The 23,801-nt window shown below is 33.1% G+C and overlaps 1 protein-coding gene across 1 annotated transcript in view; it reads left to right on the forward strand.

Annotated features, from left to right (window-relative positions):
- The window catches only part of LOC148954451 (5-taurinomethyluridine-[tRNA] synthase subunit MTO1, mitochondrial), a 108,512-nt gene that overhangs the window by 62,196 nt on the left and 22,515 nt on the right, over positions 1–23,801 (forward strand). Inside the window, exon 6 of the mRNA XM_089086275.1 lies at positions 7,151–7,314. Coding sequence (XP_088942401.1) covers positions 7,151–7,314 — 164 coding nt within the window. The remainder of the gene's footprint in view (positions 1–7,150; positions 7,315–23,801) is intronic.

Genomic DNA, 23,801 nt, shown 5'->3' on the forward strand with positions numbered 1-23,801 from the left:
AACTAAAAGGGTTAAAAAATATTAAGGTTCCAGGTGCTGATAGTGTGGTAAATGAATTTTCTTTATATATGGTGGTTGTCAAGTTATAGATAAGATATCGAAGATTATTAATATGATTTTTTAAAAAGCGAAAGTACCTAGCGATTTTAGGAAAACTTTAATTAAACCTGTTTATAAGAAAGGCTATAAGAGTGAGTGTGGTAACTGTAGAGACATGGGCTTGGTTTCTGTAAGAAGCTAAGTACTTAGTACGATTATACTCTTTAGACTTAGAGATGATATAGATAAAGTTTTAGGAGAAGAACAGCATGGTTTTAGGAAGGGAAGGGGATGGGTCGACCAAATTTTTACTCTTAGGTTAATAATGGAGAAGTGTCTGTGTCATCAGATTCCTCTAGTCCTCAGGTTTGTAGATTATGAGGAATCGTTTGATACAGCCGGCAGAAGAGCTTTAGTGAAGGTCCTATCCTTGTATGGTATATCAAATAAATTAATTAAAGTGATTAGTGTTATATGCGTAAAATAGTTGCTGTGGTTAAGGTAGTAGCTGGTTTCCTATTGAATCAAGAGTTAAGCAGGGTTGCATTCTATTCTCATTCAGATGATTCTTTTCAACGAACACGGCAAAGAATAAGGGAGAGCATGGAATCAAATGACAAAGTAAAACTTTCCTAAACTTTGACTATGCAGATGATTTGAGTGTCGTAAATGAAAATGTTAGCAAACTGAAGTTTTTTTTAGGTTTTGAGAGTTCAGGTTACAAGAATAGGTTTAAAAATTAATATTAAGAAGCAAGGGCGTATCCAGGATTTCTGTTCGGGGGGGGGGAGGGGGTAAAAAAGTTAAAAAAAAAGGCATCACAATTTGTTTATATGAATTTTATTACGTTTTTGAGAGTCGGGCAATTTTTTTTTTGAGGGGGGGGGTTGTACCCCCTGGATCTGGCCTTGTTAAGAAGACTATGTCGCTTACGCCGGGAATAAGTGAAGAGGGGGTTTTTGATAACGAGAAGATCCATCAAGTGAATAGTTTACCCTTACCTAGGCAGTATGATTAGTAAAGGCGGTGGGTGCAGTAGAGATGTTAAAAAGTAGAATAGCTAAGGAAGATATGTCTTCGAACCAAGATTAGAATATTATAAGCTACAGTGGTGACAGTGGTTAAGTATGGTATCGGAACGTGGGCGCTTCGAAAGATGGAGGAGGATTTGTTAGATGTTTTCCAGAGGAACTGTCTACGGATTGTTCTGGGTACTCATCTGATTAATCTTATTTCAAACTGTAAAGTAAGCTGTACGAAAAATTTGGTTCTATCTAGGCCTATAATGGGGTTTGAGGGCTGTAATGAGAGAAAGGTTGAGATGGCTAGGACACGTTTTGCAGAATAAGGTTGACATACTACCAACGATCGTTCTTGTCGGCCAACCATCAAGGGCTAAACGAAAAGCTTGTCGTCTCCAAATGGAGTGGGAGAAGGTCGTAAGGTAGGATTTAAGGGAAATTGGAACTTCGTAAGAAGTGGTAAAGAGGGAGGCTTTGAATGAATTAGTTTTGTTTAAAGTCGCTGGCACCACTTATTGTAATGAAACCAACGTTGGCACCACTTATTAGAGTGGGATGCCCCGCGACCTCCACCAGTGTAATGTAAATATAGGGTATGGTAATACCCTGTTGCGGTATACCCTGTTCCAGGATATGGTAACGAGATCGAAGGATCAAAAGGGCCAAACTCTAGGCCAAGGGTGCCACCACCTGGGTTACTGCTAATATCTCTAGCTATCTATTTGGTGGGTAAACGGACCCCTCCTGTCGATATACTAATGACGGTATTTCTCGGGAACTCTTTTGCTACCCCGCCTGGGTTCATGGAAAAATAATCTAGCTCGGTTGTAAAAAATAACTCGCTTGTGTTTCTCCCAAAGGTCACTTAAACCACACATACATGAATCAGCTCTGAAAGTAGGCTAAAAACAAAATCACTACTTCTGTCCAAAAGGACTTTGAGTAGGGATGGACCTTGGATTGGCCCCGGCCAATCATATAAATGACAGCTTTAAAACCAAACACTATTTGAATTCAATTAACTTTCAACGGTCAAGTCCAAGAAGACAAAAATTGCATTTAGCTTGAAAGCTTACTTATTGCAAAACCACTATAGCTTAGCAACGAGACTTTAACTAATCACTGAAAATTATATTATAGGCAAATCTAAGCAAATGCAATTAAGGAAACGAAAACAGGTGATTCATCTGAAAAAGAAAAGAAAGAGGGGTGAAACCCCAAGAATTTGGATGGTGGAGGAGCTTGCGTAGCTGTGTTGATCTCAGGTGGCTTGCTGCTGCAGTGAGTTTTTACTACTAGTAGTAATTATTGTCCCTTAAAATAAAGTCCTGTGGTGGTGCAGTGGGATTGATATAGCTTGATAATACGGGACACAGGAGCGGATCCAGGATTTTTTTAGGGGGGGGGGTGCAAAATAGGTTGATGCGAAAAAAATTTTAGGTAGGGTTGTGCAAAATAGGTTGATCCGAACCAATTTTTTTTTTGGGGAGGTGCAAAATAGGTTGATCCGATAAACTTGCGTTAGGAGCAAGTTTAATTAACGCAAACTAGAGTTAATTAAGTAAATTACGCTACTTTAAACTACGCTAGGGGGCGCGCCCCCCCTCGCCACCCCCCAGGATCCGCCACTGACGGGACCCAGAGTTATAACTCAACTATAGCAACGCACTGCTGGGCCGGCGTAAGGACCTTAGTTGCCAAGAAGCGTTTTTAATCCTATACCTATGTTCAAGTCTTAAATAAGCTTTTTTGTACGGCCCTAGTTGCAGAAGTAGTGGATTCTATAATTACTCTCCTTAATTTTTCCTCGTTTATTCGGTTGCCATGACATCAATCCATTTGTATTTCAAAAATGAGTCATACTTATTGCTTCCGTTAGCATTTTCTTATAAACCCTGATTAAAACCGTTATCTTGTTGTCTAATGGAGTATCTAAGCTTTTTCGTTGCTTTGAAAAGGGTTTGCACGACGTAAAAAGAGGATGAGCTGACCATACAATTTCTTTTTTCCGTTCAAGAGATTTAATAATCTTCATTTAAGGAAAGATTTCCCTCATTAGGCATTTGTCTGGGTTTTATACTTCGAGAATAATTTAAACATGCTTTAAATATATTGGCGGGTGAAAAAGAGATGGGGAGAATATACTGTTTTTAATTTGAGTTTGGAAAGGGGGGTTAAATTGAGGGTTATCATGGTTGCAGCGTCAGATGCAACCTATCTTGTTTGCAGCGCGATATATGCAACCTATTAAATAACGAACTCTAGCCAATAGTAACCGAAATTTTAAAGCTGGGTTTAAAAAAATTGTCAAGTGAGAAAGAATCCTCATTTGAAGCTGATCAAGGAATGGTAACCATTACAACGATTAATTTTAATGATAAAAGTTTATTTAAGGGATTAAAAATATCCTAAAATCCATCAAAGATGGTGTCGGATCAAAACGAAAACTGCATGATTGGAACCAACACAGTAGAAAACCTTATATAGGGAAATTACAGTCCCCCATCTTAAGTAGCAAAGAAAATCCATTTTTTGCATGAGAAGCAGTTATGTGTCTCCTTTTTTAACTCGTTTTTTTTTCTTTACCGCTAATGGGGGCCTGAAACATCATATAGAGGTATTTGAGGGCTCATTTTATTGAACCAAGGGCTGGATCTCCCTCTACCCTCGAAAAACAAGAACATATATTAAGGATGTTAGAAAAAAGGCTCTTGTTCATGCGCAATATGTGTGTGTGAATGAAAGTATCTCATTTTATTTTTGGATGGGAAACATTGGAAGACTTACAAGATAACATCTTCGGTTGTGGGGGAATATGCAAGAGATGGTCTTCTTTCAAAAATCTTATACACCAAGTTGCGTGCGTTGCGCGTAGTGGATATGTGCCATTTGGAGCGTGAAGTTTTTCATACGTAGCAGCATGAAGAGGCATTGTTGAACCATGCCACACATGGCGGAAGGATTGGTGCTCTAAGGATGTACACCTGGTGGTGGGGTAATCCTTTAGAAATACGATGAAGTGTGATTGGGAGAGATTGTTTTGATGCTACTTGGGTGGCTGTGGGTATTTCTCAGGTTAAGTGAGAAGTATATTGAAGAAAGTGGGGTGTTTCTGGCTAGTTTTATATAATCATTTTTGCGCCGATAAGATGTCTATTTATTTGTTATTTGTTAATTATTTTGTTTTGATGTAGTCCCGTTTTTTTTCTATAAATATCATAACATATCAATAATAACCAAAGGTATAGTCTTAGGTTCCTCTGAATATGTCGCTTCCTCAAAAGCAAGGTTTAATCAATCATAATTTTTATAAATGAAACAATGGACTGCGATCTGATTTAGAACGGTGGTATAAATCTGGCTCTTAAATTTACTTTGTAGCGAATTCTCGCTAATAACCGTGTTTCTTAGGTTTGGCGTAAGGAACACCTACGAGTGCTGTATCAGGCTGTGGGGGGGGGGGGTTCCACACCAAAGACATAATTACTAGACCTTTCAACTATGCTGAACAAGAAGGCAATCTCAAAATTTGATTGGGTGTGTTTAGGTAAAGGATGGGCGTGGGGCGGGACTGGCTACCTTCCAATGACTTTTGACTCTTAAAAAGGGCACTAGAACTTTCAATTTTCAATCGAATGAGCCCCTTTCGAAATTCTACGACAACTCTTTCTATACGAAGTGTCTTGGTGAGAAGATACAAAAAAAAAGAAAAAAAAGACATAAATAACACATTGGCCCACATCGCTCTTTGCTTAGGCAGCGCTATTGCGCTGCCTATCAAAGAGCAACGTCACAAACTAAAAGACACATAAATGTTCCTATCTATGATTGGGGCTATACCACTGACATCAATTTTTAACCTATGATTTAATGATAGTACGGTTCCTGTCTACAGTATGTTGAAAACTGAGCATGAAGAACTTTTTTGTAGGACAATTTTGTTTGTTTAAAATTTCAGTGTCACTCTTTATTTTCACTTAAAAAACTTTTTCTTTTTAAATACTTAATTTCCGTTTGTTTAACTATTATATTTTTCTTTATTCTAGGGTTGAAGGAGCATGACTCTCTTATCTTTTAATCTCCTATTTTAATGCTTGAGATAACTATTTTGTAGCAATACTTTGACTGTTATATTCACCCCTAAAAAGTGATTCTCCTTGAAATATATCTAGGGGATGGGGGATTGAGATGCTGAAAACAAATTTTAATTTCATGGTTATAGGAGGGATTCTCGGACCGATCTTGCTCTTAGGGGTTGTCCCCAACCCTCTCTCCCTAATGTGTTGGCAGGCAAGCCTACGAGTGCAATCTTTTATTTTGCACTTAAAATATATACCTAATAAGTGGGGCTCTGTTGACCTCTCAGCACCCATATTATATGCTCAGTTCAAACATATTCCCCCGTTGAAAAGTTTTTAGGTGGTAAGTGCCCCGTCCATATTTATCTAAAGGATCTCTAACTTGAAGTTAGGAAATTCAGGCCCAAAAGTGTACCTTTTTTGACTTTAGAGATCAGCCAAAATTGTTGTTAGTGCCACAAAAGCGGAAATTGTCACTTTTCTTTGCTACAATATCTTTGTTTTACTTAATAAGGGCACTGGAACTTTAATTTTTGTTCGAATGAACCTTCTCCTGATATTCTGCGACCACAAACTTGATACGATCACCCCTGACAAAAAAGGAAGCCAATTAACACGCATCCATGACAGTCGTTATGGAAAATTACCGAATTTTTGCATTTTGGCAGATAGGGACTTGAAACTTTCGTTTGGAGTTTCTCAAAGACTTTGAATTTGACAGTGGACATCAAGATCATACCCATTGTTAGGGCGCGTTTCTCCTCTTTTCGAAAATTATACAAAATCCCTTAGGCTAATAATTTTTTATAGATAAATTTAAAATTTGACATATTTGGAATCAGCATGAATAGAAGATTTTTTTAGGGGGGGGGGGGGGTGGTTGATATTGTTGTTGAAATAAATTCTTCTAGAGCTACTATTTCTATTGACAAGGTTAGCTCTTTCCTGTTTATGTATTGTTAAATATGTATTATTGGTCGGTTTTCCAGAAAGGAATCTAAGATCATTTAAATAGATCAATCATATAGGCTAATAAGTTCGTTTTTCTTTAGTAATTCAAGCCGGAATCCACATAGATTATTCGTTTTGTCATATCCGCTTAGAAAATGTTACTGTTTCTGCTGGAACATAACCTTACTAGTAAATTTGTTAGGTTACATTTATGTTTCTAAGAACTAATAATATATTGTTATTAGTTTTAATTATTTCTGACAATTCATAGCAACAAACGGGATGGTGGAGACGCGAGCAATGACGTTCTTCCTGTCTGCTTTAAGCCTGCTTGCCTTTCATAGTAACAAATCTAAGAATGCCTGCCCTACTTTTCCCCCTTTAGACATGACTCTTTGCTTTTGATACACTTACTCATTCGTGCATTTGCATCGTTAATACCTCTAGTATTTTTTAATGTAATTTCCTTTTTTTCTATGGGACTGTATTCTCTGATTCAAAGATAATCTGACCAAGTAGGCTACTATTTGATGATCCTTTTCTCTTTTCAGTTATATATATATATATATATATATATATATATATATATATATATATATATATATATATATATATATATATATGCATATATAATATAGAATATATATATATATATATATATATATATATATATATATATATATATATATATAGTATATATATAGATATATATATATATATATATATATATATATATATATATATATATATAATATAATAAGGCATATAGAATATAGAATATATATATATATATATATATATATATATATATATATATATATATATATATATATATATATCCGCATTTATGCTTGCCAGCTCTTTGCCTATCCTTCCTCCTTTGGCTTTTATCTATGGCCCTCACAAGCTGCACTCGATAGCTCTGGCCTTTGGTCTTCGCAGTTGACCTTCACTTCAGTAGGGTCGATTTCTCCCACTAAAAGCAGGTAAGCGACGTAAAATCGTATTTATCAATCATTTTTCCTTAAAAAAAACTTTCTTTTGTTTTTCTTCTTTTAGGGTACGGAGTTGAATATGACTATGTTGATCCAAGGGAAGTAAAACCGACTTTAGAAACCAAAAGAGTTGGCAATCTCTATTTTGCTGGTCAAATCAACGGCACCACTGGCTATGAAGAGGCAGCTGCGCAAGGAATCATTGCTGGGATCAATGCTGGTGGTAAAGTAGGTCAAACTTACCTATTAGAACTTGTTTAGAATCGCTGTTGTTTACTCTTTCTTGTATTCTTAAGTTGGATATTGAATCCAACTTTTCTTTTCATGTGCATTCCAGACTAGAAGAAAGCTACTACACTCGTCTTTGCGAACGGTCTTGGCTAGTGGAAGTGTTTGTGGCTAGTGGTTTTGAGTGCGGGATCCAAATTATTAGTTTCATCACAACAACTGATGAACCTTACTTGTAAATAAATAACTTGGAAACGGATAGTATTTTTATGAGCCTTCCAGAACCATACCTGAAATGCTATGACAAATTTTAGTTTATTGTGATATTAATAAGGATTGGAATAATGGAAACGAGGTCAATTTTTAAACAATTTTTTGTTTTCTGTCGATATTCGCAATAGTTTTCACTAGGGTGTCTTGTAAGACAGCTTGATGTTCTATTGGATGTTCATGACTGGCGCTTTTTTGCTTTTAAGACACGATTTGTCATGAATATCATCTAAGTCAAAAGGATAGAATCCACACACAGATACCAATAATCTTTTTGAGAGAGAGAGTCCAAAGAGCTTGCGGGTATTTCAATGCCCCGAACCACTTCTATTGAGAGCTTTTTGGCGAAAAACAAAGTGCTATGGAGGAGTTTTCTACGTCAGCATGTGAGAGAACCAAATGAACTCAGATTATTAAAGACATTATTTCTGTGTTTTACTTCAGCCTTATCTATAGCCTTTCGGTCTCTTTAAATCCTAATCTTTCAGAGAAGAGAATTCTAAGTTTTTTATTGACAATGATTGAACTGAATTGCCACGGCAGTTTTCTTGGTAAGCTTCCTATCAACTCCTAGATATACAACTGGACAGGTTTCAGCTGCCTTTAGGCATTGGCACACTTAGGGTCAATGTCAATATAAGCAACAGCTACAAAAACGTCAGTGGAAGTATGAATTCTTTCCTGTTTTCCAACTCTTTTACAGCTTCTCTTGTTTTCCTCATCTTTTCCAAAGTGAATTCTGGGCTGTAAAGAAACGGAAAAAATTGATCCGGTGTTTGGCCTAATACACAGTCATCGATGGTTGTTTATTCTCGCTGTGGAAAATTCATCTACTGGTGATCTCCCTTCATAAGATCCCGCCCCTTCATGCTGAAAAAGAAACATTGTTTTGCAAAAAGTATCCTTAATACCACGAAGAAACTTTGTTTATGCTAAATATAACAGTCTAAAGAAGTGCTTGAATATTTAAGCAATTTTTAACTGATAAAAATAACTAAAAGGAGAAAAACAGATGAAATTGCAGTTCTTCATTTTAATCGAATGGAAATAGGCTGAAAGACAACACTGGTTATACTGATGTGAGACATAAAAAATGTCTCTTATGATGAATTTTAGTTGCCTTTACTAATAAGTTTTTTTATGTATTTGAATGTGTTTGATTAAAATCTGCACAAGGGTGCCGGCAGAAAATTTTCCAGGGGGGCAGACGCCAAAATAGCAGTGGTGGTTGGGTAACAGTCTAGGTGGTTTACGGCACCAAACTACGACTTTACCCCAAAGAGGACGAATTTGCAATCAATTTAAAATCCTGAGAAGCTAATTGATTTAATAGTATAAATAACTATATTTTAGGCTCCCCAGTTGCAAAAGAAGTAATGCCACACGGTGGCAGCACTGGATTCAACCAAGTTGATTCGCTTTATTTGTAACGAAATTAGGCTACGTTTGGTGATCTGTGATTGCGCATCAGTTTTAAGGATGGGGTGAGTCATTGTTTAGGTGGGGGTAGGGTAGATTCCTGCATAAGAGGCATAAGAGGCCTACATTTTAATGGACTAACTGCTTACTCTTCATGAGGCTTCAGATAAGTGTTGAAAGAGGTAGGAGTAGGAATTAATTAAAATGTTTCTCTATACAGCTAAAATGTCAGATTCCCATATCTACCACCTCAGAGGTTGAAAAAGCAACGCAGGTCATCATCAGCCCTGCCAGGAAATTTCTTTGGGCAGCAAATACTGCTTGGAACTTAGTTTTCAATCGAAATTTTTTAGTAGTAATATTAACGAGGACTTTTCACCAAAATTACTATTCTTCACCAATGTTTTTTTCTATATTCAAATTTTATCTAAAATTGAAATTGCAAAATTAAACATAGGGCGGTACTAACCAACATACAATTATCGATTTACACATTTTAAAAGCAATTAACCATGGATTTAAGGGACCGGTACCCGAAATTATACCTTGGTTAGGCCTGGGTATGATTTGGAAAACAATCAGAAATTAAATAAAAAAACGAGCTTTTCAGTTGAGAGCAAGGACAGATTTGAAATCTATTTGAACATATTATTCTTTGTATGAAGGGGGCTGTCTTCTCCTAAGCTCCTTACTCTTTACTATGAAGTTTAGTTTTTTTCCAAATTTTTAAAGAAAATTTTCAATTGGAAAAAAAAAGATTTTTCAAAAGACCGTATTTTTTTTTTTTTTAATGAGCAATGTGTTGAGAAGGGGGCAATCCCTCTTATATACAGAGTATATAAGCAAGAAACAGATTTGAAACCTATTTAAACAAATTATTCTTTATTTGAAGGGGGCTGTCTCTTCCTTAGTTCCTCACTGTGAGGTTTGGCTTTCTTCCAATTTTTTTAAAGAAAATTTGCAATTGGGGGAAAAAGATTTTTCAAAGTACTGAAACACTTTCGTTTAATGAGCAAGGTGTTGAGAAGGGGGCAGTCCCCCTTATACACAGAGTATTTTATATTTGTTTTAAGTTTTAAACTTGTTTCTTACTTTGGCTGAAAAAAACTTTTCTATTTGTTTAATTACATTTCATGAAACTGTAAAGTCTTATGAATATAATACTTTTGGTAACGCAGAAAAAACGATCAATATTTCAAAGATCTCTGTTTGGATTTTGAGGGGTAAACGACCTCAAGGAGTGACCCGGCTCAATTGTAACCAAAACTCTAAAAAAAAAACAGAATTTTGATACCAATAGAAGTATCAAAAGAATTGGCTTATTATGCTGATTCCAAATATATGTTTCATTAAGTTTAGTTATACCCACCAAAAGCTATGAGCCTGAGAAAATTTGCCTGATTTTTTAAAAAAGGGGAAAGGCCCCATTGAAGTCATAGAATTTTAATAAAAATCACACCATCAGATTCAGCGTATGAAAGAACCCTACTGTGGAGGTTTTTATATGCAAAAACGTGGAATTTTGTAATTTTTACCAGAAGAAAAATCACGGATGCGTGTTCATTTGTTGTTTTATCTTTTCCAGGGTTATCGTATAAACCCAGTGGGCCTAGAACGTCGGGAGAGGGCTAACAGGAATTAAAAGTTGTAGTGCCCTTTTTAAGTGACCAAAAAAATTGGAAGGCAACTAGACCCTCCCATGCCACTTTTTTCCCAAAATCTTCCGATCAGAATTTTGAGATAGATTTTTTGTTCAGAATAGCTGAAAGGCCCAATAACTATGTCTTCGGAGATAAAATGACCCCCTACAGGCCCTGGGGAAATGTTTTTAAGTTATTAAATTTGCCCGTTGTTTTATTTGTTATTGGGAAGTATGCATACATTTTTTGAATGGGGGAGGGGGAGGACGAATTTTCTACTGCGAAAATTTTCCATGGAGAGGGAAGTTTCCAGAGGGTGGATTTTTCAGGGCAAATTTTACACTGGATGAATTTGCCAGAATTCTTATACGAAATTTCTCTGTATGTCTTGCTTTCTCTTTACCGATTCAATTTTACGCGTGGAGATGTTAAGGGTAATTGTCCGGGGTAAATTTTCGCCAGAATTGAATTGTCCAGAGGATATTTCTATGGGAAGGGGATTTTTCCTTGGAGGTGGGACCAGGTATCCTGGCGTTATTTAAAGAACGATCAGAAAAAAGAAAAAACAAGCTTTTTTCAACTGAAAGTTAAAAACGACTCCTGAAACACAAGGGTTGTTTAATTAGAACAATAAGTAACTTTTTTTAAAGTGCCGAAAAACTCTAGCGTGTAGAGCGAGGTGTTGAGGACGAGGCGACCCCCTTCATTTACGTAATAATTTCTGTTTGTTTTAAGTTTTAATGTTGTTCCTTACTTTCAGTTGAAAAAACTTGTTTATTTAGAGACAAACATTTTTCTAAATGCAATAGAAAAAGTATGTCAATTAAAGTAAAAGTATATAAAAATGAAAAAAGTACGTAATTACAAAAAATACACAAAAGCAATAGCCTACTTGCAAAAACTAAGATATAAACTCCCAGCATTCAGTTCTGTTGAACATTGCCGAAGCGTTGGACGCATATCTTTTTTAACAATATTGACAGTTCTGACCTTGGTTATCAAACACCAAAATATTTAATTCCTTTAGACTCAGTGTTTATAAAAAGTAACTCATCATCAAAGTATTTTGTTCAAAGTAAAACATTAAAACTAAGATTAAGAATGTCAAATAAACATTTTTAATTCATTTTTTTTAATTTAATTTTGACTACCAAAAACCAGTATATTTGACAGGTTTATACTTCATAACTGTAAAAAATTTAATCTTTTTCAAAGTGACAACTAGATAAAAGTAAGGGTGTATAAGATCCGAAACTTACATAGTATCTTAGGTACTGATCCGAAACTTACATGGAAACTTACACCTGAGACACTACACTTACACGTGAACATTTTAAAAAGCTGGCATGGTTTTTGTTATTGATAGGAATTGCACAATGAATGTATCGTTTGACGTAGACATTTTTTAGGAGCCAATCAGAGACAGCGATGATTGTTTCATATACGATAACTTGATTGGTGGTTGTGGTTTGAATCAAAGGAATGGTTTTCACTACAATTCATTAGTAGGAGAATTGAATACAGGGAAAATACTTTATTTGAGAGAATATTAGTAGAGAAAAAATGAGTGATGCATTTACATTATTGGAGATTAATGATGGATTTGGGTGGATTATGTTCCTTGGTGTCTTTCCAGAGCATGTACTTATGGATTTGGGTGGATTATGTTCCTTCCTATGCTATTATAAGGGCTTATGTTCCCTCCCATGCTATTCTATAGCACCATGTTCCCTCCCATGCTATTATAAGGGCTTATGTTCCCTCCCATGCTATTCTAAGGGTTTATGTTCCCTCCCATGCAATTTTAAGGGCTTATGTTCCCTCCCGTGCTATTCTACGACTTTATGTTCCTTCCTGTGCTATTTGCCTAGGTTACGTTCCTTGACACCTTTCCAGAGCATGTACTTGACGATGGAGAAAAAGGGTTAAAGTGATTAGCAATTACGAGCGGGGATTCCCCGCTGGTTCCTGAATTGCCTTACGTTCCTTGGTACCTTTCCAGAGCATGTATTTGACGATGTAGAAAAAGGGTTAAAGTGATTAGCAATTACGAGCGGGGATTCCCCGCTGGTTCCTGAATTGCCTTACGTTCCTTGGTACCTTTCCAGAGCATGTACTTGACGATGGCGAAAAAGGGTTAAAGTGATTAGCAATTATGAGCGGGGGTTCCCCGCTGGGTCCTTAATTGCCTTACGTTCCTTGGTACCTTTCCAGAGCATGTACTTGACGATGGAGAAAAAGAGTTAAAGTGATTAGCAATTACGAGCGGGGATTCCCCACTGGTTCCTGAATTGCCTTATGTTCCTTGGTACCTTTTCAGAGCATGTACTTGACGATAGAGAAAAAGGATTAAAATGATTAGCAGTTAAGGTAACCTCAATGGCGTTTGAACAGTGTTGTCAATTTAAAATAGAGTTTAACATTATAGTATACTAAAAACTTGATACTATGAGAGATGTAGATGGCAAGAAAAGAATTTTAATAATGGATAGCTTTACTTCTTCGATGTGTTCTGTATAGTACACAAGTAGCGTTTGAATAGTGTTGTCAGTTTAAAATATGGTCTAACGTTATAATATACTAAAAAGTTGATACTAAGAGAGATGTAGATGACAAGAAAAGAATTTTAATAAAGAAATCCAGAACAAACCATAGAAATCCTTGCAAATCAAGTAGTAAAGTGTATGTGAGTACAAACCATCAAGGATCATAAGCACCAATGACCCTAACCAGCAGAGACATCAACCCCCCAAAGGTCCCCTATCCCCAAACTCGAAAGGGTGCCCCCTCCCCTCTAACTTTTTGGCCTCCTCCCCCCATTTTTTTAAGTTTTTTTTATAACTTTTTGTATTATTTTTTTTTAACATGATATATTTTTTCAACTTTTTTTACATCTCTAAATCATATCAGAAAAATAGAATGACACTTGATTTAAATTTTAAAATATATTCTTTTGCATACCCATACTCCTATTGATGAGGACTGATCGTTCTAATTCAATATTTTTTTCATGAAACCAAACTTTTTTTTTTAACTACATTCTTTTTTTTGGACTTCGAAATTATTCAACTTTTTTTTCACATCTCTAAATAATATCAGAAAAATGTAATGACACTTTTGATTTAAATTTTAAAATATATTCTTGTGCATACCCATACTCCTATTGATGAGAACTGATGGTTCTAATTCAATATTTTTTTTCATGAAAGCAAACTATTTTTTTTTACTTCGAAATTATTCAACTTTCTTTTTTTACATCTCCAAATCATATCAGAAAAATAGAATGACCCTTTTGATTTAAATTTTAAAATATGTTCTTGTGCATACCCATACTCCTATTGATGATGACTGATGGTTCTAATTCAATATTTTTTTCATGAAAGCAAACTATTTTTTTTACTTTGAAATTATTCAACTTTCTTTTTTTACATCTCTAAGTCATATCAGAAAAATAGAATGACACTTTTGATTTAAATTTTAGAATATATTCATGTGCATACCCATACTCCTATTGATGAGGACTGATGGTTCTAATTCAATATTTTTTTCATGAAAGCAAACAATTTTTTTTTAACTAAATTTTTTTTTAACTTCGAAATTATTAAACTTTTTTTTACATCTCTAAATCATATCAGAAAAATATAATGACACTTTTGATTTAAATTTTAAAATATATTCTTGTACATACCCATACTCTTTTTGATGAGGACTGATGGTTCTAATTCAATATTTTTTCATGAAAGCAAACTATTTTTTTTTTAACTAAATTTTTTTGGACTTCGAAACTATTCAACTTTTTTTACATCTCTAAATCATATAGGAAAAATATAAGGACACTTTTGATTGAAATTTTAAAATATAGTCTTGTGCATACCCATACTTCTATTGATAATGAATGTTTGTTATAATTAAATATTTTTTTAATTAAATTAAACTATTTTTTTTTTAACTAAATTTTTTTTTGACTTCGAAATTATTCAACATTTTTTTTTCATCTCTAAATCATATCAGAAAAATAGAAAGGTACTTTTGATTTAAATTTTAAAATATATTCTTGTGCATACCCATACTCCTATTGATGACGACTGATGGTTCTAATTCAATATTTTATTTTTCATAAAAAACAAGCTATTTTTTTAACTAATTTTTTTTTTGGACTTCGAAATTATTCAACTTTTTTACATCTCTAAATCATATCAGAAAAATAGAATGACACTTTTGATTTAAATTTTAAAAAATATTATTGAGCATACCCATGCTCCTATTGATGAGGACTGATGGTTCTAATTCAATATTTTTTTCATGACCCTTTTGATTTAAATTTTAAAATATATTATTGTGCATACCCATACTCCTATTGATGATGACTGATGGTTCTAATTCAATATTTTTTTCATGAAAGCAAACTATTTTTTTTTAACTAATTTTTTTTTGGAATTCGAAATTATTCAACTTTTTTTTACAACTCTAAATAATATCAGAAAAATAGAATGGTACTTTTGATTGGAATTTTAAAATATATTCTTGTGCATACCCATACTCCTATTGATGAGAACTGATGGTTCTAATTCAATATTTTTTTCATGAAAGCAAACTATTTTTTTTTACTTCGAAATTATACAACTTTCTTTTTTTTACATCTCTAAATCATACAAGAGTTTAATAGTTTAGAGTTTAGAGTTTTACCATAAAGTCTTAGCTTAGAGTTATAGTTAGAGTTTATGTTTAGTTTAGTTATAGTTAAGAATTTAGAGTTTTAGTACACAATACAGAAATTTAATTCAGGAAATTATGAAAAAAAAATTTAGACGGTGTTACCCGCGCGCACGTAACCCCGTCTAAAATTTTTTTTTCATAATTTCCTGAATTAAATTTCTGTATTGTGTACTAAAACTCTAAATTCTTAACTATAACTAAACTAAATTTCAACTCTAACTATAGCTCTAAGCTAAGACTTTATGGTAAAACCCTAAAATCTTAACTAAAACTAAACTAAACTAGAACTCTAACAAAAACTATAAGCTAAAACTCTAAACTCTTATCTATTACTAAACTAAACTTCAACTCTAACTAAAACTCTAAGCTAAAACTCTTAAATAAAACTAAACTAAACTAGAACTTCAACAAAAACTCTAAGCTATGATTATAATATTATAACTTTAAACTCTTAACTTTTACTAAACTAAACTTAAACTCTAACTAAAACTCTAAGCTAAGACTCTAGGCTAGAAATCTAAACTCTTAACTAAAACTAAACTAAACTAGAACGTCAACAAAAACTCTAAGCTAAGACTCTAAGCTAAAAACTCTAAACTCTTAACTAAAACTAAACTAAACTAGAACTCTAAGCTAACACTCTAAGCTAAAACTCTAAACTCTTAACTAAAACTAAACTAAACTAAAACTCTAAGCTAAGTCTCTAAGGTAAAACTTCAAACTCTTAACTATAACTAAACTAAACTATAACTCTAACAAAACTCTAAGCTAAGACTCTAAGCTAAAACTCTTAACTATTACTAAACTAAACTTCAACTATAAAGTAAACTCTAAGCTAAGACTCTAAGCTAAAACTCTAAGCTCTTAACTAAAACTAAACTAAACTAGAGCTTCAACAAATACTCTAAGCTAAGACTCTAAGCTAAAAACTCTAAACTCTTAACTAAAACTAAACTAAACTAGAACTCTAACAAAAACTCTAAGCTAAGACTCTAAGCTAAAACTCTAAACTAAAACTAAACTAAACTAGAACTCTAACTAAAACTCTAAGCTAAGACACTAAGGTAAAACACCAAACTCTTAACTAAAACTAAACTAAACTACAACTCTAACTGAAACTAAAAGGTAAAACATCAAACTCTTAACTAAAACTAAACCAAACTAGAACTCTAACAAAAACTCTAAGCTAAGAATCTAAGCTAAAACCCTTAACTCTTAACTATAACTTAACTAAACTATAACTTTAACTAAAACTCTAACCTATGACTCTAAGCTAAAACTCTAAATTCTTAACTGTAACTAAACTAAACTAGAACTCTAACTAAAACTCCAAGCTAAGACTCTAAGGTAAAAATCTAAACTCTTAACTAAAACTAAACTAAACTAGAACTCTAACAAAAAGTTGAATAATTTCGAAGTCAAAAAAAAAATATGTTAAAAAAATAGTTTGTTTTCATGAAAAAAATATTGAATTAGAACCATCAGTCCTCATCAATAGGAGTGTGGGTATGCACAAGAATATATTTTTAAATTTAAATCAAAAGTGTCATTCTATTTTTCTGATATGTTTTAAAGATGTAAAAAAAGAAAGTTGAATAATTTCGAAGTAAAAAAAAATAGTTTTCTTTCAAGAAAAAAATATTGAATTAGAACCATCAGTTCTCATCAATAGGAGTATGGGTATGCACAAGAATATATTTTAAAATTTAAATCAAAAGTACCATTCTGTTCTTCTGATATGATTTAGAGATGTAAAAAAAAGTTGAATAATTTCGAAGTCCAAAAAAAATTTAGTTAAAAAAATAGTTTGCTTTTATGAAAAAAATATTGAATTAGAACCATCAGTCATCATCAATAGGAGTATGGGTATGCACAAGAATATATTTAAAATTTAAATCAAGAGTGTCATTCTATTTTTCTGATATGATTTAGAGATTTAAAAAAAAGTTGAATAATTTTGAAGTAAAAAAAAAAAATGTTAAAAAAATAGTTTGTTTTCATGAAAAAAATATTGAATTATAACCCTCAGTCCTCATCAATACGAGTATGGGTATGCAAAAGAATATATTTTAAAATTTAAATCAAAAGTGTCATTATATTTTTATGATATGATTTAGAGATGTAAAAAAAAGTTGAATAATTTCGAAGTCCAAAAAAAATTTAGTAAAAAAAAAATAGTTTGCTTTCATGAAAAAAATATTGAATTAGAACCATCAGTCCTCATCAATAGGAGTATGGGTATGTACAAGAATATATTTTAAAATTTAAATCAAAAGTGTCATTATATTTTTCTGATATGATTTAGAGATGTTAAAAAATTAGAGATAATTAGATTTAGAGATGGTATATTTTAAAATTTAAATCAAAAGGGTCATGAAAAAATTATTGAATTAGAACCATCAGTCATCATCAATAGGAGTATGGGTATGCAAAAGAATATATATTAAAATTTAAATCAAAAGGGTCATTCTATTTTTCTGATATGATTTGGAGATGTAAAAAAGTTGAATAATCTCGAAGTCCAAAAAAAAAAATTAGTTAAAAAAATAGTTTGTTTTTTATGAAAAATAAAATATTGAATTAGAACCATCAGTCTTCATCAATAGGAGTATGGGTATGCACAAGAATATATTTTAAAATTTAAATCAAATGTACCATTCTATTTTTCTTATATGATTTAGAGATGTAAAAAAAAAGTTGAATAATTTCGAAGTCAAAAAAAAAATTAGTTAAAAAAAATAGTTTGCTTTCATGAAAAAAATATTGAATTAGAACCATCAGTCCTCATCAATAGGAGTATGGGTATGCCCAAGAATATATTTTAAAATTTAAATCAAACGTGTCATTCTATTTTTCTGATATGATTTAGAGATGTAAAAAAAGTTGAATAGTTTTGAAGTCCAAAAAAATTTTGTTAAAAAAAAAATAATTTGCTTTTATGAAAAAATATTGAATTAGAACCATCAGTCATCATCAATAGGAGTATAGGTATGCACAAGAATATATTTTAAAATTTAAATCAAAAGGGTCATTATATTTTTCTGATATGATTTAGAGATGTAAAAAAAGTTTAATAATTTCGAAGTCCCAAAAAAAATTTAGTTAAAAAAAAAATAGTTTGCTTTCATGAAAAAAATATTGAATTAGAACCATCAGTCATCATCAATAGGAGTATGGGTATGCACAAGAATATATTTTAAAATTTAAATCAAAAGGGTCATTCTATTTTTCTGATATGATTTGGAGATGTAAAAAAGTTGAATAATTTCGAAGTCCAAAAAAAAATTTCGTTTTAAAAAAAATGTCATTCTATTTTTCTGATATGATTTAGAGATGTAAAAAAAGAAAGTTGAATAATTTTGAAATAATAAAAAATAGTTTGCTTTCATGAAAAAAAAATATTGAATTAGAACTATCAGTTCTCATCAATAGGAGTATGGGTATGCACAAGAATATATTTTAAAATTTAAATCAAAAGTGTCATTATATTTTTCTGATATGATTTAGAGATGTAAAAAAAATGAATAATTTCGAAGTCCAAAAAAAAATCTAGTTAAAAAAATAAAAATACTTTGTTTTCGTGAAAAAAATATTGAATTAGAACCATCAGTCCTCATCTATAGGAGTATGGGTATGCACATGAATATATTTTAAAATTTAAATCAAGTGTCATTCTATTTTTCTGATATGATTTAGAGATTTAAATAAAGTTGAAAAAATATATCATGTTAAAAAAAATAAAAAAAGTTATAAAAAAAATAAAAAAATGGGGGGCGGGGGCCAAAAAGTTTGCGGGGAGGGGCCACCCTTCGAGTTTGGGGATAGGGTACCTATGGGGGGTTGATGTCTCTGCTGGTTAGGGTCATTGGTGCTTATGATCCTTGATGATTCGTATTCACTTACACCTTACTACTTGATTTGCAAGGATTTCTATGGTTTGTTCTGGATTTCTTTATTAAAATTCTTTTCTTGTCATCTAAATCTCTCTTAGTATGAACTTTCTAGTATACTATAACGTTAGACCATATTTTAAACTGACAACACTATTCAAACGCCACTTGTGTATTATACAGAACACATCGAAGAAGTAAAGCTATCCATTATTAAAATTCTTTTCTTGCCATCTACATCTCTCATAGTATCAAGTTTTTAGTATACTATAATGTTAAACTCTATTTTAAATTGATAACACTGTTCAAACGCCATTGAGGTTACCTTAACTGCTAATCACTTTAATCCTTTTTCTCTATCGTCAAGTACATGCTCTGGAAAGGTACCAAGGAACATAAGGCAATTCAGGAACCAGTGGGGAATCCCCGCTCGTAACTGCTAATCACTTTAACCCTATTTCTCCATCGTCAAGTAAATGCTCTGGACAGGTACCAAGGAACGTAAGGCACTTAAGGAACCAGAGGGGAAACCCCGCTCGTAATTGCTAATCATTTTAACACTTTTTCTCCATCGTCAAGTACATGCTCTGGAAAGGTACCAAGGAACGTAAGGCAATTCAGGAACCAGCGGGGAAACCCCGCTCGTAATTGCTAATCAATTTAACCATTTTTCTCCATCGTCAAGTACATGCTCTGGAAAGGTACCAAGGAACGTAAGGCAATTTAGGAACCAGTGGGGAATCCCCGCTCGTAATTACTAATCACTTTAACCCTTTTTCTCCATCGTCAAGTACATGCTCTGGAAAGGTGTCAAGGAACGTAACCTAGGCAAATAGCACAGGAAGGAACATAAAGTCGTAGAATAGCACGGGAGGGAACATAAGCCCTTATAATAGCATGGGAGGGAACATAAACCCTTAGAATAGCATGGGAGGGAACATAAGCCCTTATAATAGCATGGGAGGGAACATGGTGCTATAGAATAGCATGGGAGGGAACATAAGCCCTTATAATAGGATAGGAGGGAACATAATCCACCCAAATCCATAAGTACATGCTCTGGAAAGACGCCATGGAACATAATCCACCCAAATCCATCATTAATCTACAATAATGTAAATGCACCACTCATTTTTCTCCAGAAATATCCTCTCAAATAAACTATTCTCTGTGTATTCAATTCTCCAACTAATATGAATTGTTATAAAAACCATTCCTTTTATTCAAACCCAAATCAGAAATCAAGTTATCGTATATGGAATAACCATCGATGTCTCTGATTGGCTCCTAAAAAATGTCTACGTCAAATGGTACATTCATTGTGCAATTCCTATCAATAACAAAAACTTTGCCAGCTTTTTAAAATGTTCACGTGTAAGTGTAGTTTCTCAGGTGTAAGTTTCCATGTAAGTTTCGGATCAGCACCTAAGATACTATGTAAGTTTCGGATCTTATACACCCTTACTACTGATAAATACAATCACTCCTGGAAAAAAAACTGGTAATATAACACAAAAAACAAAGGCTATCTGTTCAGGAGGGAAATACATAAATTCCCAGCATTTCGGGGAAATATTTCTGATTATAGTGGCTTCATATATCAGCTCATGGGTACTCTTGCAATGCAAGTAAAAGTTGACGGCATATTTTTACCGAAATTGCTCCTTATTAAGTTGTTTTACTTGTGTTTTCTGTAATAATACGAACTTTCTTGTGTACTAATAACTGCACTTATTACTAATAAACAAATACATATTTAGGATCACTATAAAAAGCTGATTCTTTGATTGAATGTTATCAATAGTTAGGCTCTTTTACTCTCGTTATTCACAAGGATCGTTATTTACTTACCATTCATTACTATGAAGAATTTGATTGTTTTTTTGTTACTCCAACCAAATCATATAGAAAAACTGTTGGTGGAAAACTGGAAAGGGGTCACTCAGTCAAAAATTAGAACTTATATTTTCCTTGTTAAGGGTCAAAATCTATTGGCAGGCGGCCAACAATGGGGCAAAACACATTTTTTCCATGGTTTTTCCCTATTCTGCTCTCTTTCCTTTGGTTTCCATATAATTAATTTCTAATTCCAAAATTCAAGGGGGGCATGTGCCCCCCTGCCCCCCCCCCCTTTCGGTGCCCATGAAAATGCAATTTGTATTAGTTAAAGATTCCGTCTTAAGGTCGAAGATTGTTGAGGAGTTGAAGGTTTACGTTGAAGATTTAGGGAAGCTTCTTATACTCATTCTAAAAAAGATTTTCAATCTTTAATTTCCTCTATGTTGGAAACCTGCTTACAACGATCGTTATATGCATTTCTCGTCAAACCACTCCTTCTGTGAAAATAAGCGATAGAGTTTTAGAAATTTGTTCAGGCATTCACTTTGCCTCTGAGCTGAATACATAAAAGGCATTTTATTCTGTAATTCTTGTCCCAATGGAATTGTTGATGAAACTATAGAAAAATATTTAATGGACAAAAAAGAATAAATCCGTTCCCGATCCCTCGGTCCTAAAGGTATAACTCATAAAAAAAATATTTCATTATACCACCAACTATCTCTAGAATCAGTGACAAACTTGGATAAATTTTGCAGAAAAATTTGTTCCTTCTCCTCCAGAAGTAAACTCAAGACTCAGTGGGGTTTTTTAATTCCAGGAAAGACAGAACTGATCCTATTCTTAATAGTTACCTATATAGAGTCACTCAGTCATAAGGAAAAAATTTACGTTGACAGAAACCTTAGACAATTTGGAGAAGGACTACACGAACGCTTCAGTAGACAAATCTCTAAAGTCTAGAAACGAAACTGACGATTTTGATTATGGAACAGTCTTCCACGCTTTTGAATACTCAGATCACTTAGTTCTTTTTGATGATCAAACCGTAGTTTCTACAGTAAACGGATTACCACAATCTCTTGGGGAAGAAAAAAAAGGAAAAAAAAACATAACATTTAGCACTGAGGAAGGCTTAGCAGCGGTTTTTGCCGAAATATCTGTACTATCTTTTTATCTCATTAACTACTGATCGCATTTTTTTTTTTTTTTTCGTATTCGAGCGGTTCTTGAGAAGGCAGTTTGGAAAAGAGAATTATTTAAATTTGAAATAAAGAAGATACATGCTTATATAAACTGATATTGATTTCAGTTGCTTCATCTGAGAAAAAATAATAAAATGGAAACACAGAGAATTTCTACGATATTTAAAAAAAAACAAATTGCTTTTACTTCTTCTTTTTTTTGTATTTCGATAAATATGGGTGCAGTTTGTAAGTTGTAAGTTGCAGTTTGTAAGTTGGGTGCAGTTTCATAAGACTTTCTAAGTATTTCATAACGTTCATAAAATATTTCCTTTCTGCTTTGGCGATTCTAGAAATAATTATAAAATATATTGTAAAAATGATTAATCTGTGTTGGGCAGATGGGCTAGGGAAGTTTTACAGGCATCGAAGAAAGACGGCAAATCCAGGCTGTACAAAATGCTTTGCATCAAAATGTCCTTTTTTATAACGGAGTTCATGGCGCTAGGCTGCTAAAATAAAAAAAATATCCGCTGTCTCTATTCTAGGTATATTAAGAAAGACAATACACATGTATTTTGTCTAGAATTTGTTCCACCTTGGGGCAACAGGCTTATATTTGTTCTATGCAATTTTATTTTTTGCTTTTAATTTTTCTTTAAGCTCAGTGCAATAATCTGTAAGACGGCATTTATACGACGTTTATTTATTTTTATATGCTTATATTTTATCACAATATTCTGATCCTGTATTTGCCAAGTTTCACCATAAAAATAGCCCCAGGTTTTTTTTTTCACTGTGTGCTTTATCTTGCACTGGGGGGGGGGGGCGGCAAGGTGGCTGACGACGAAGTAGTTTCGTAGCCATCCTTCCGAAACATCCATAGGTTGTTTGTACCAGGACGTTACTGAAATACTGCTACTTGCCCAGTTTTAGGGGGGAGGGAGTACTTGCCCCAGGCACAGAAATTTTAGGTGTGCAAAATTTTAAACAAATAATCTAACGGTTATAATCATTTTGTAACTTTTTTAATTTTATTTTAATTAAGAACGCAGTAGAGGACGCGTAATAAAGTAGAGGACGCATCTGGCAGTAAGTATGAGCAAATTGAATTCGAAATTTATTATTTTCCCCAGATAATTAAATCGAGATTCATTTTCCAGAGATAATTAATAATTTTGCAGAGACTACAATAGGAAAAATCTGATTTAAATCAATAAATATATTTGTTAATAAATGAATATTTTGTTAAAGTGCGGGAGGGAAATTTTTGGGAGAGTGGGGGGGCGCTAATTAAGATTTTACCCCGGGTACAAGAGAAATCAGAACCGCCACTGATCCCTTCCCTTTCTATTTTTTTGTATTATTTGTGTAAAAATTAATAATGGGCATTAATGAATGGGAATATACTTCTTTTTAGAGTCAGGCGTGTACACACAACAAAGAAGGAGCTTATATTTTTCATGTTCTCCGTATAATTTCCTTAATTTTCGTTGTTTTGAAGTTTACCCTTCCCCTGCTTAATGTTA

The sequence above is a fragment of the Artemia sp. Qi Xiang Cuo genome, chromosome 3, assembly GCF_049724085.1.
Source record: "Artemia sp. Qi Xiang Cuo chromosome 3, ASM4972408v1, whole genome shotgun sequence".
In the NCBI taxonomy this organism is placed as follows: Eukaryota; Metazoa; Arthropoda; class Branchiopoda; order Anostraca; family Artemiidae; genus Artemia; species Artemia sp. Qi Xiang Cuo.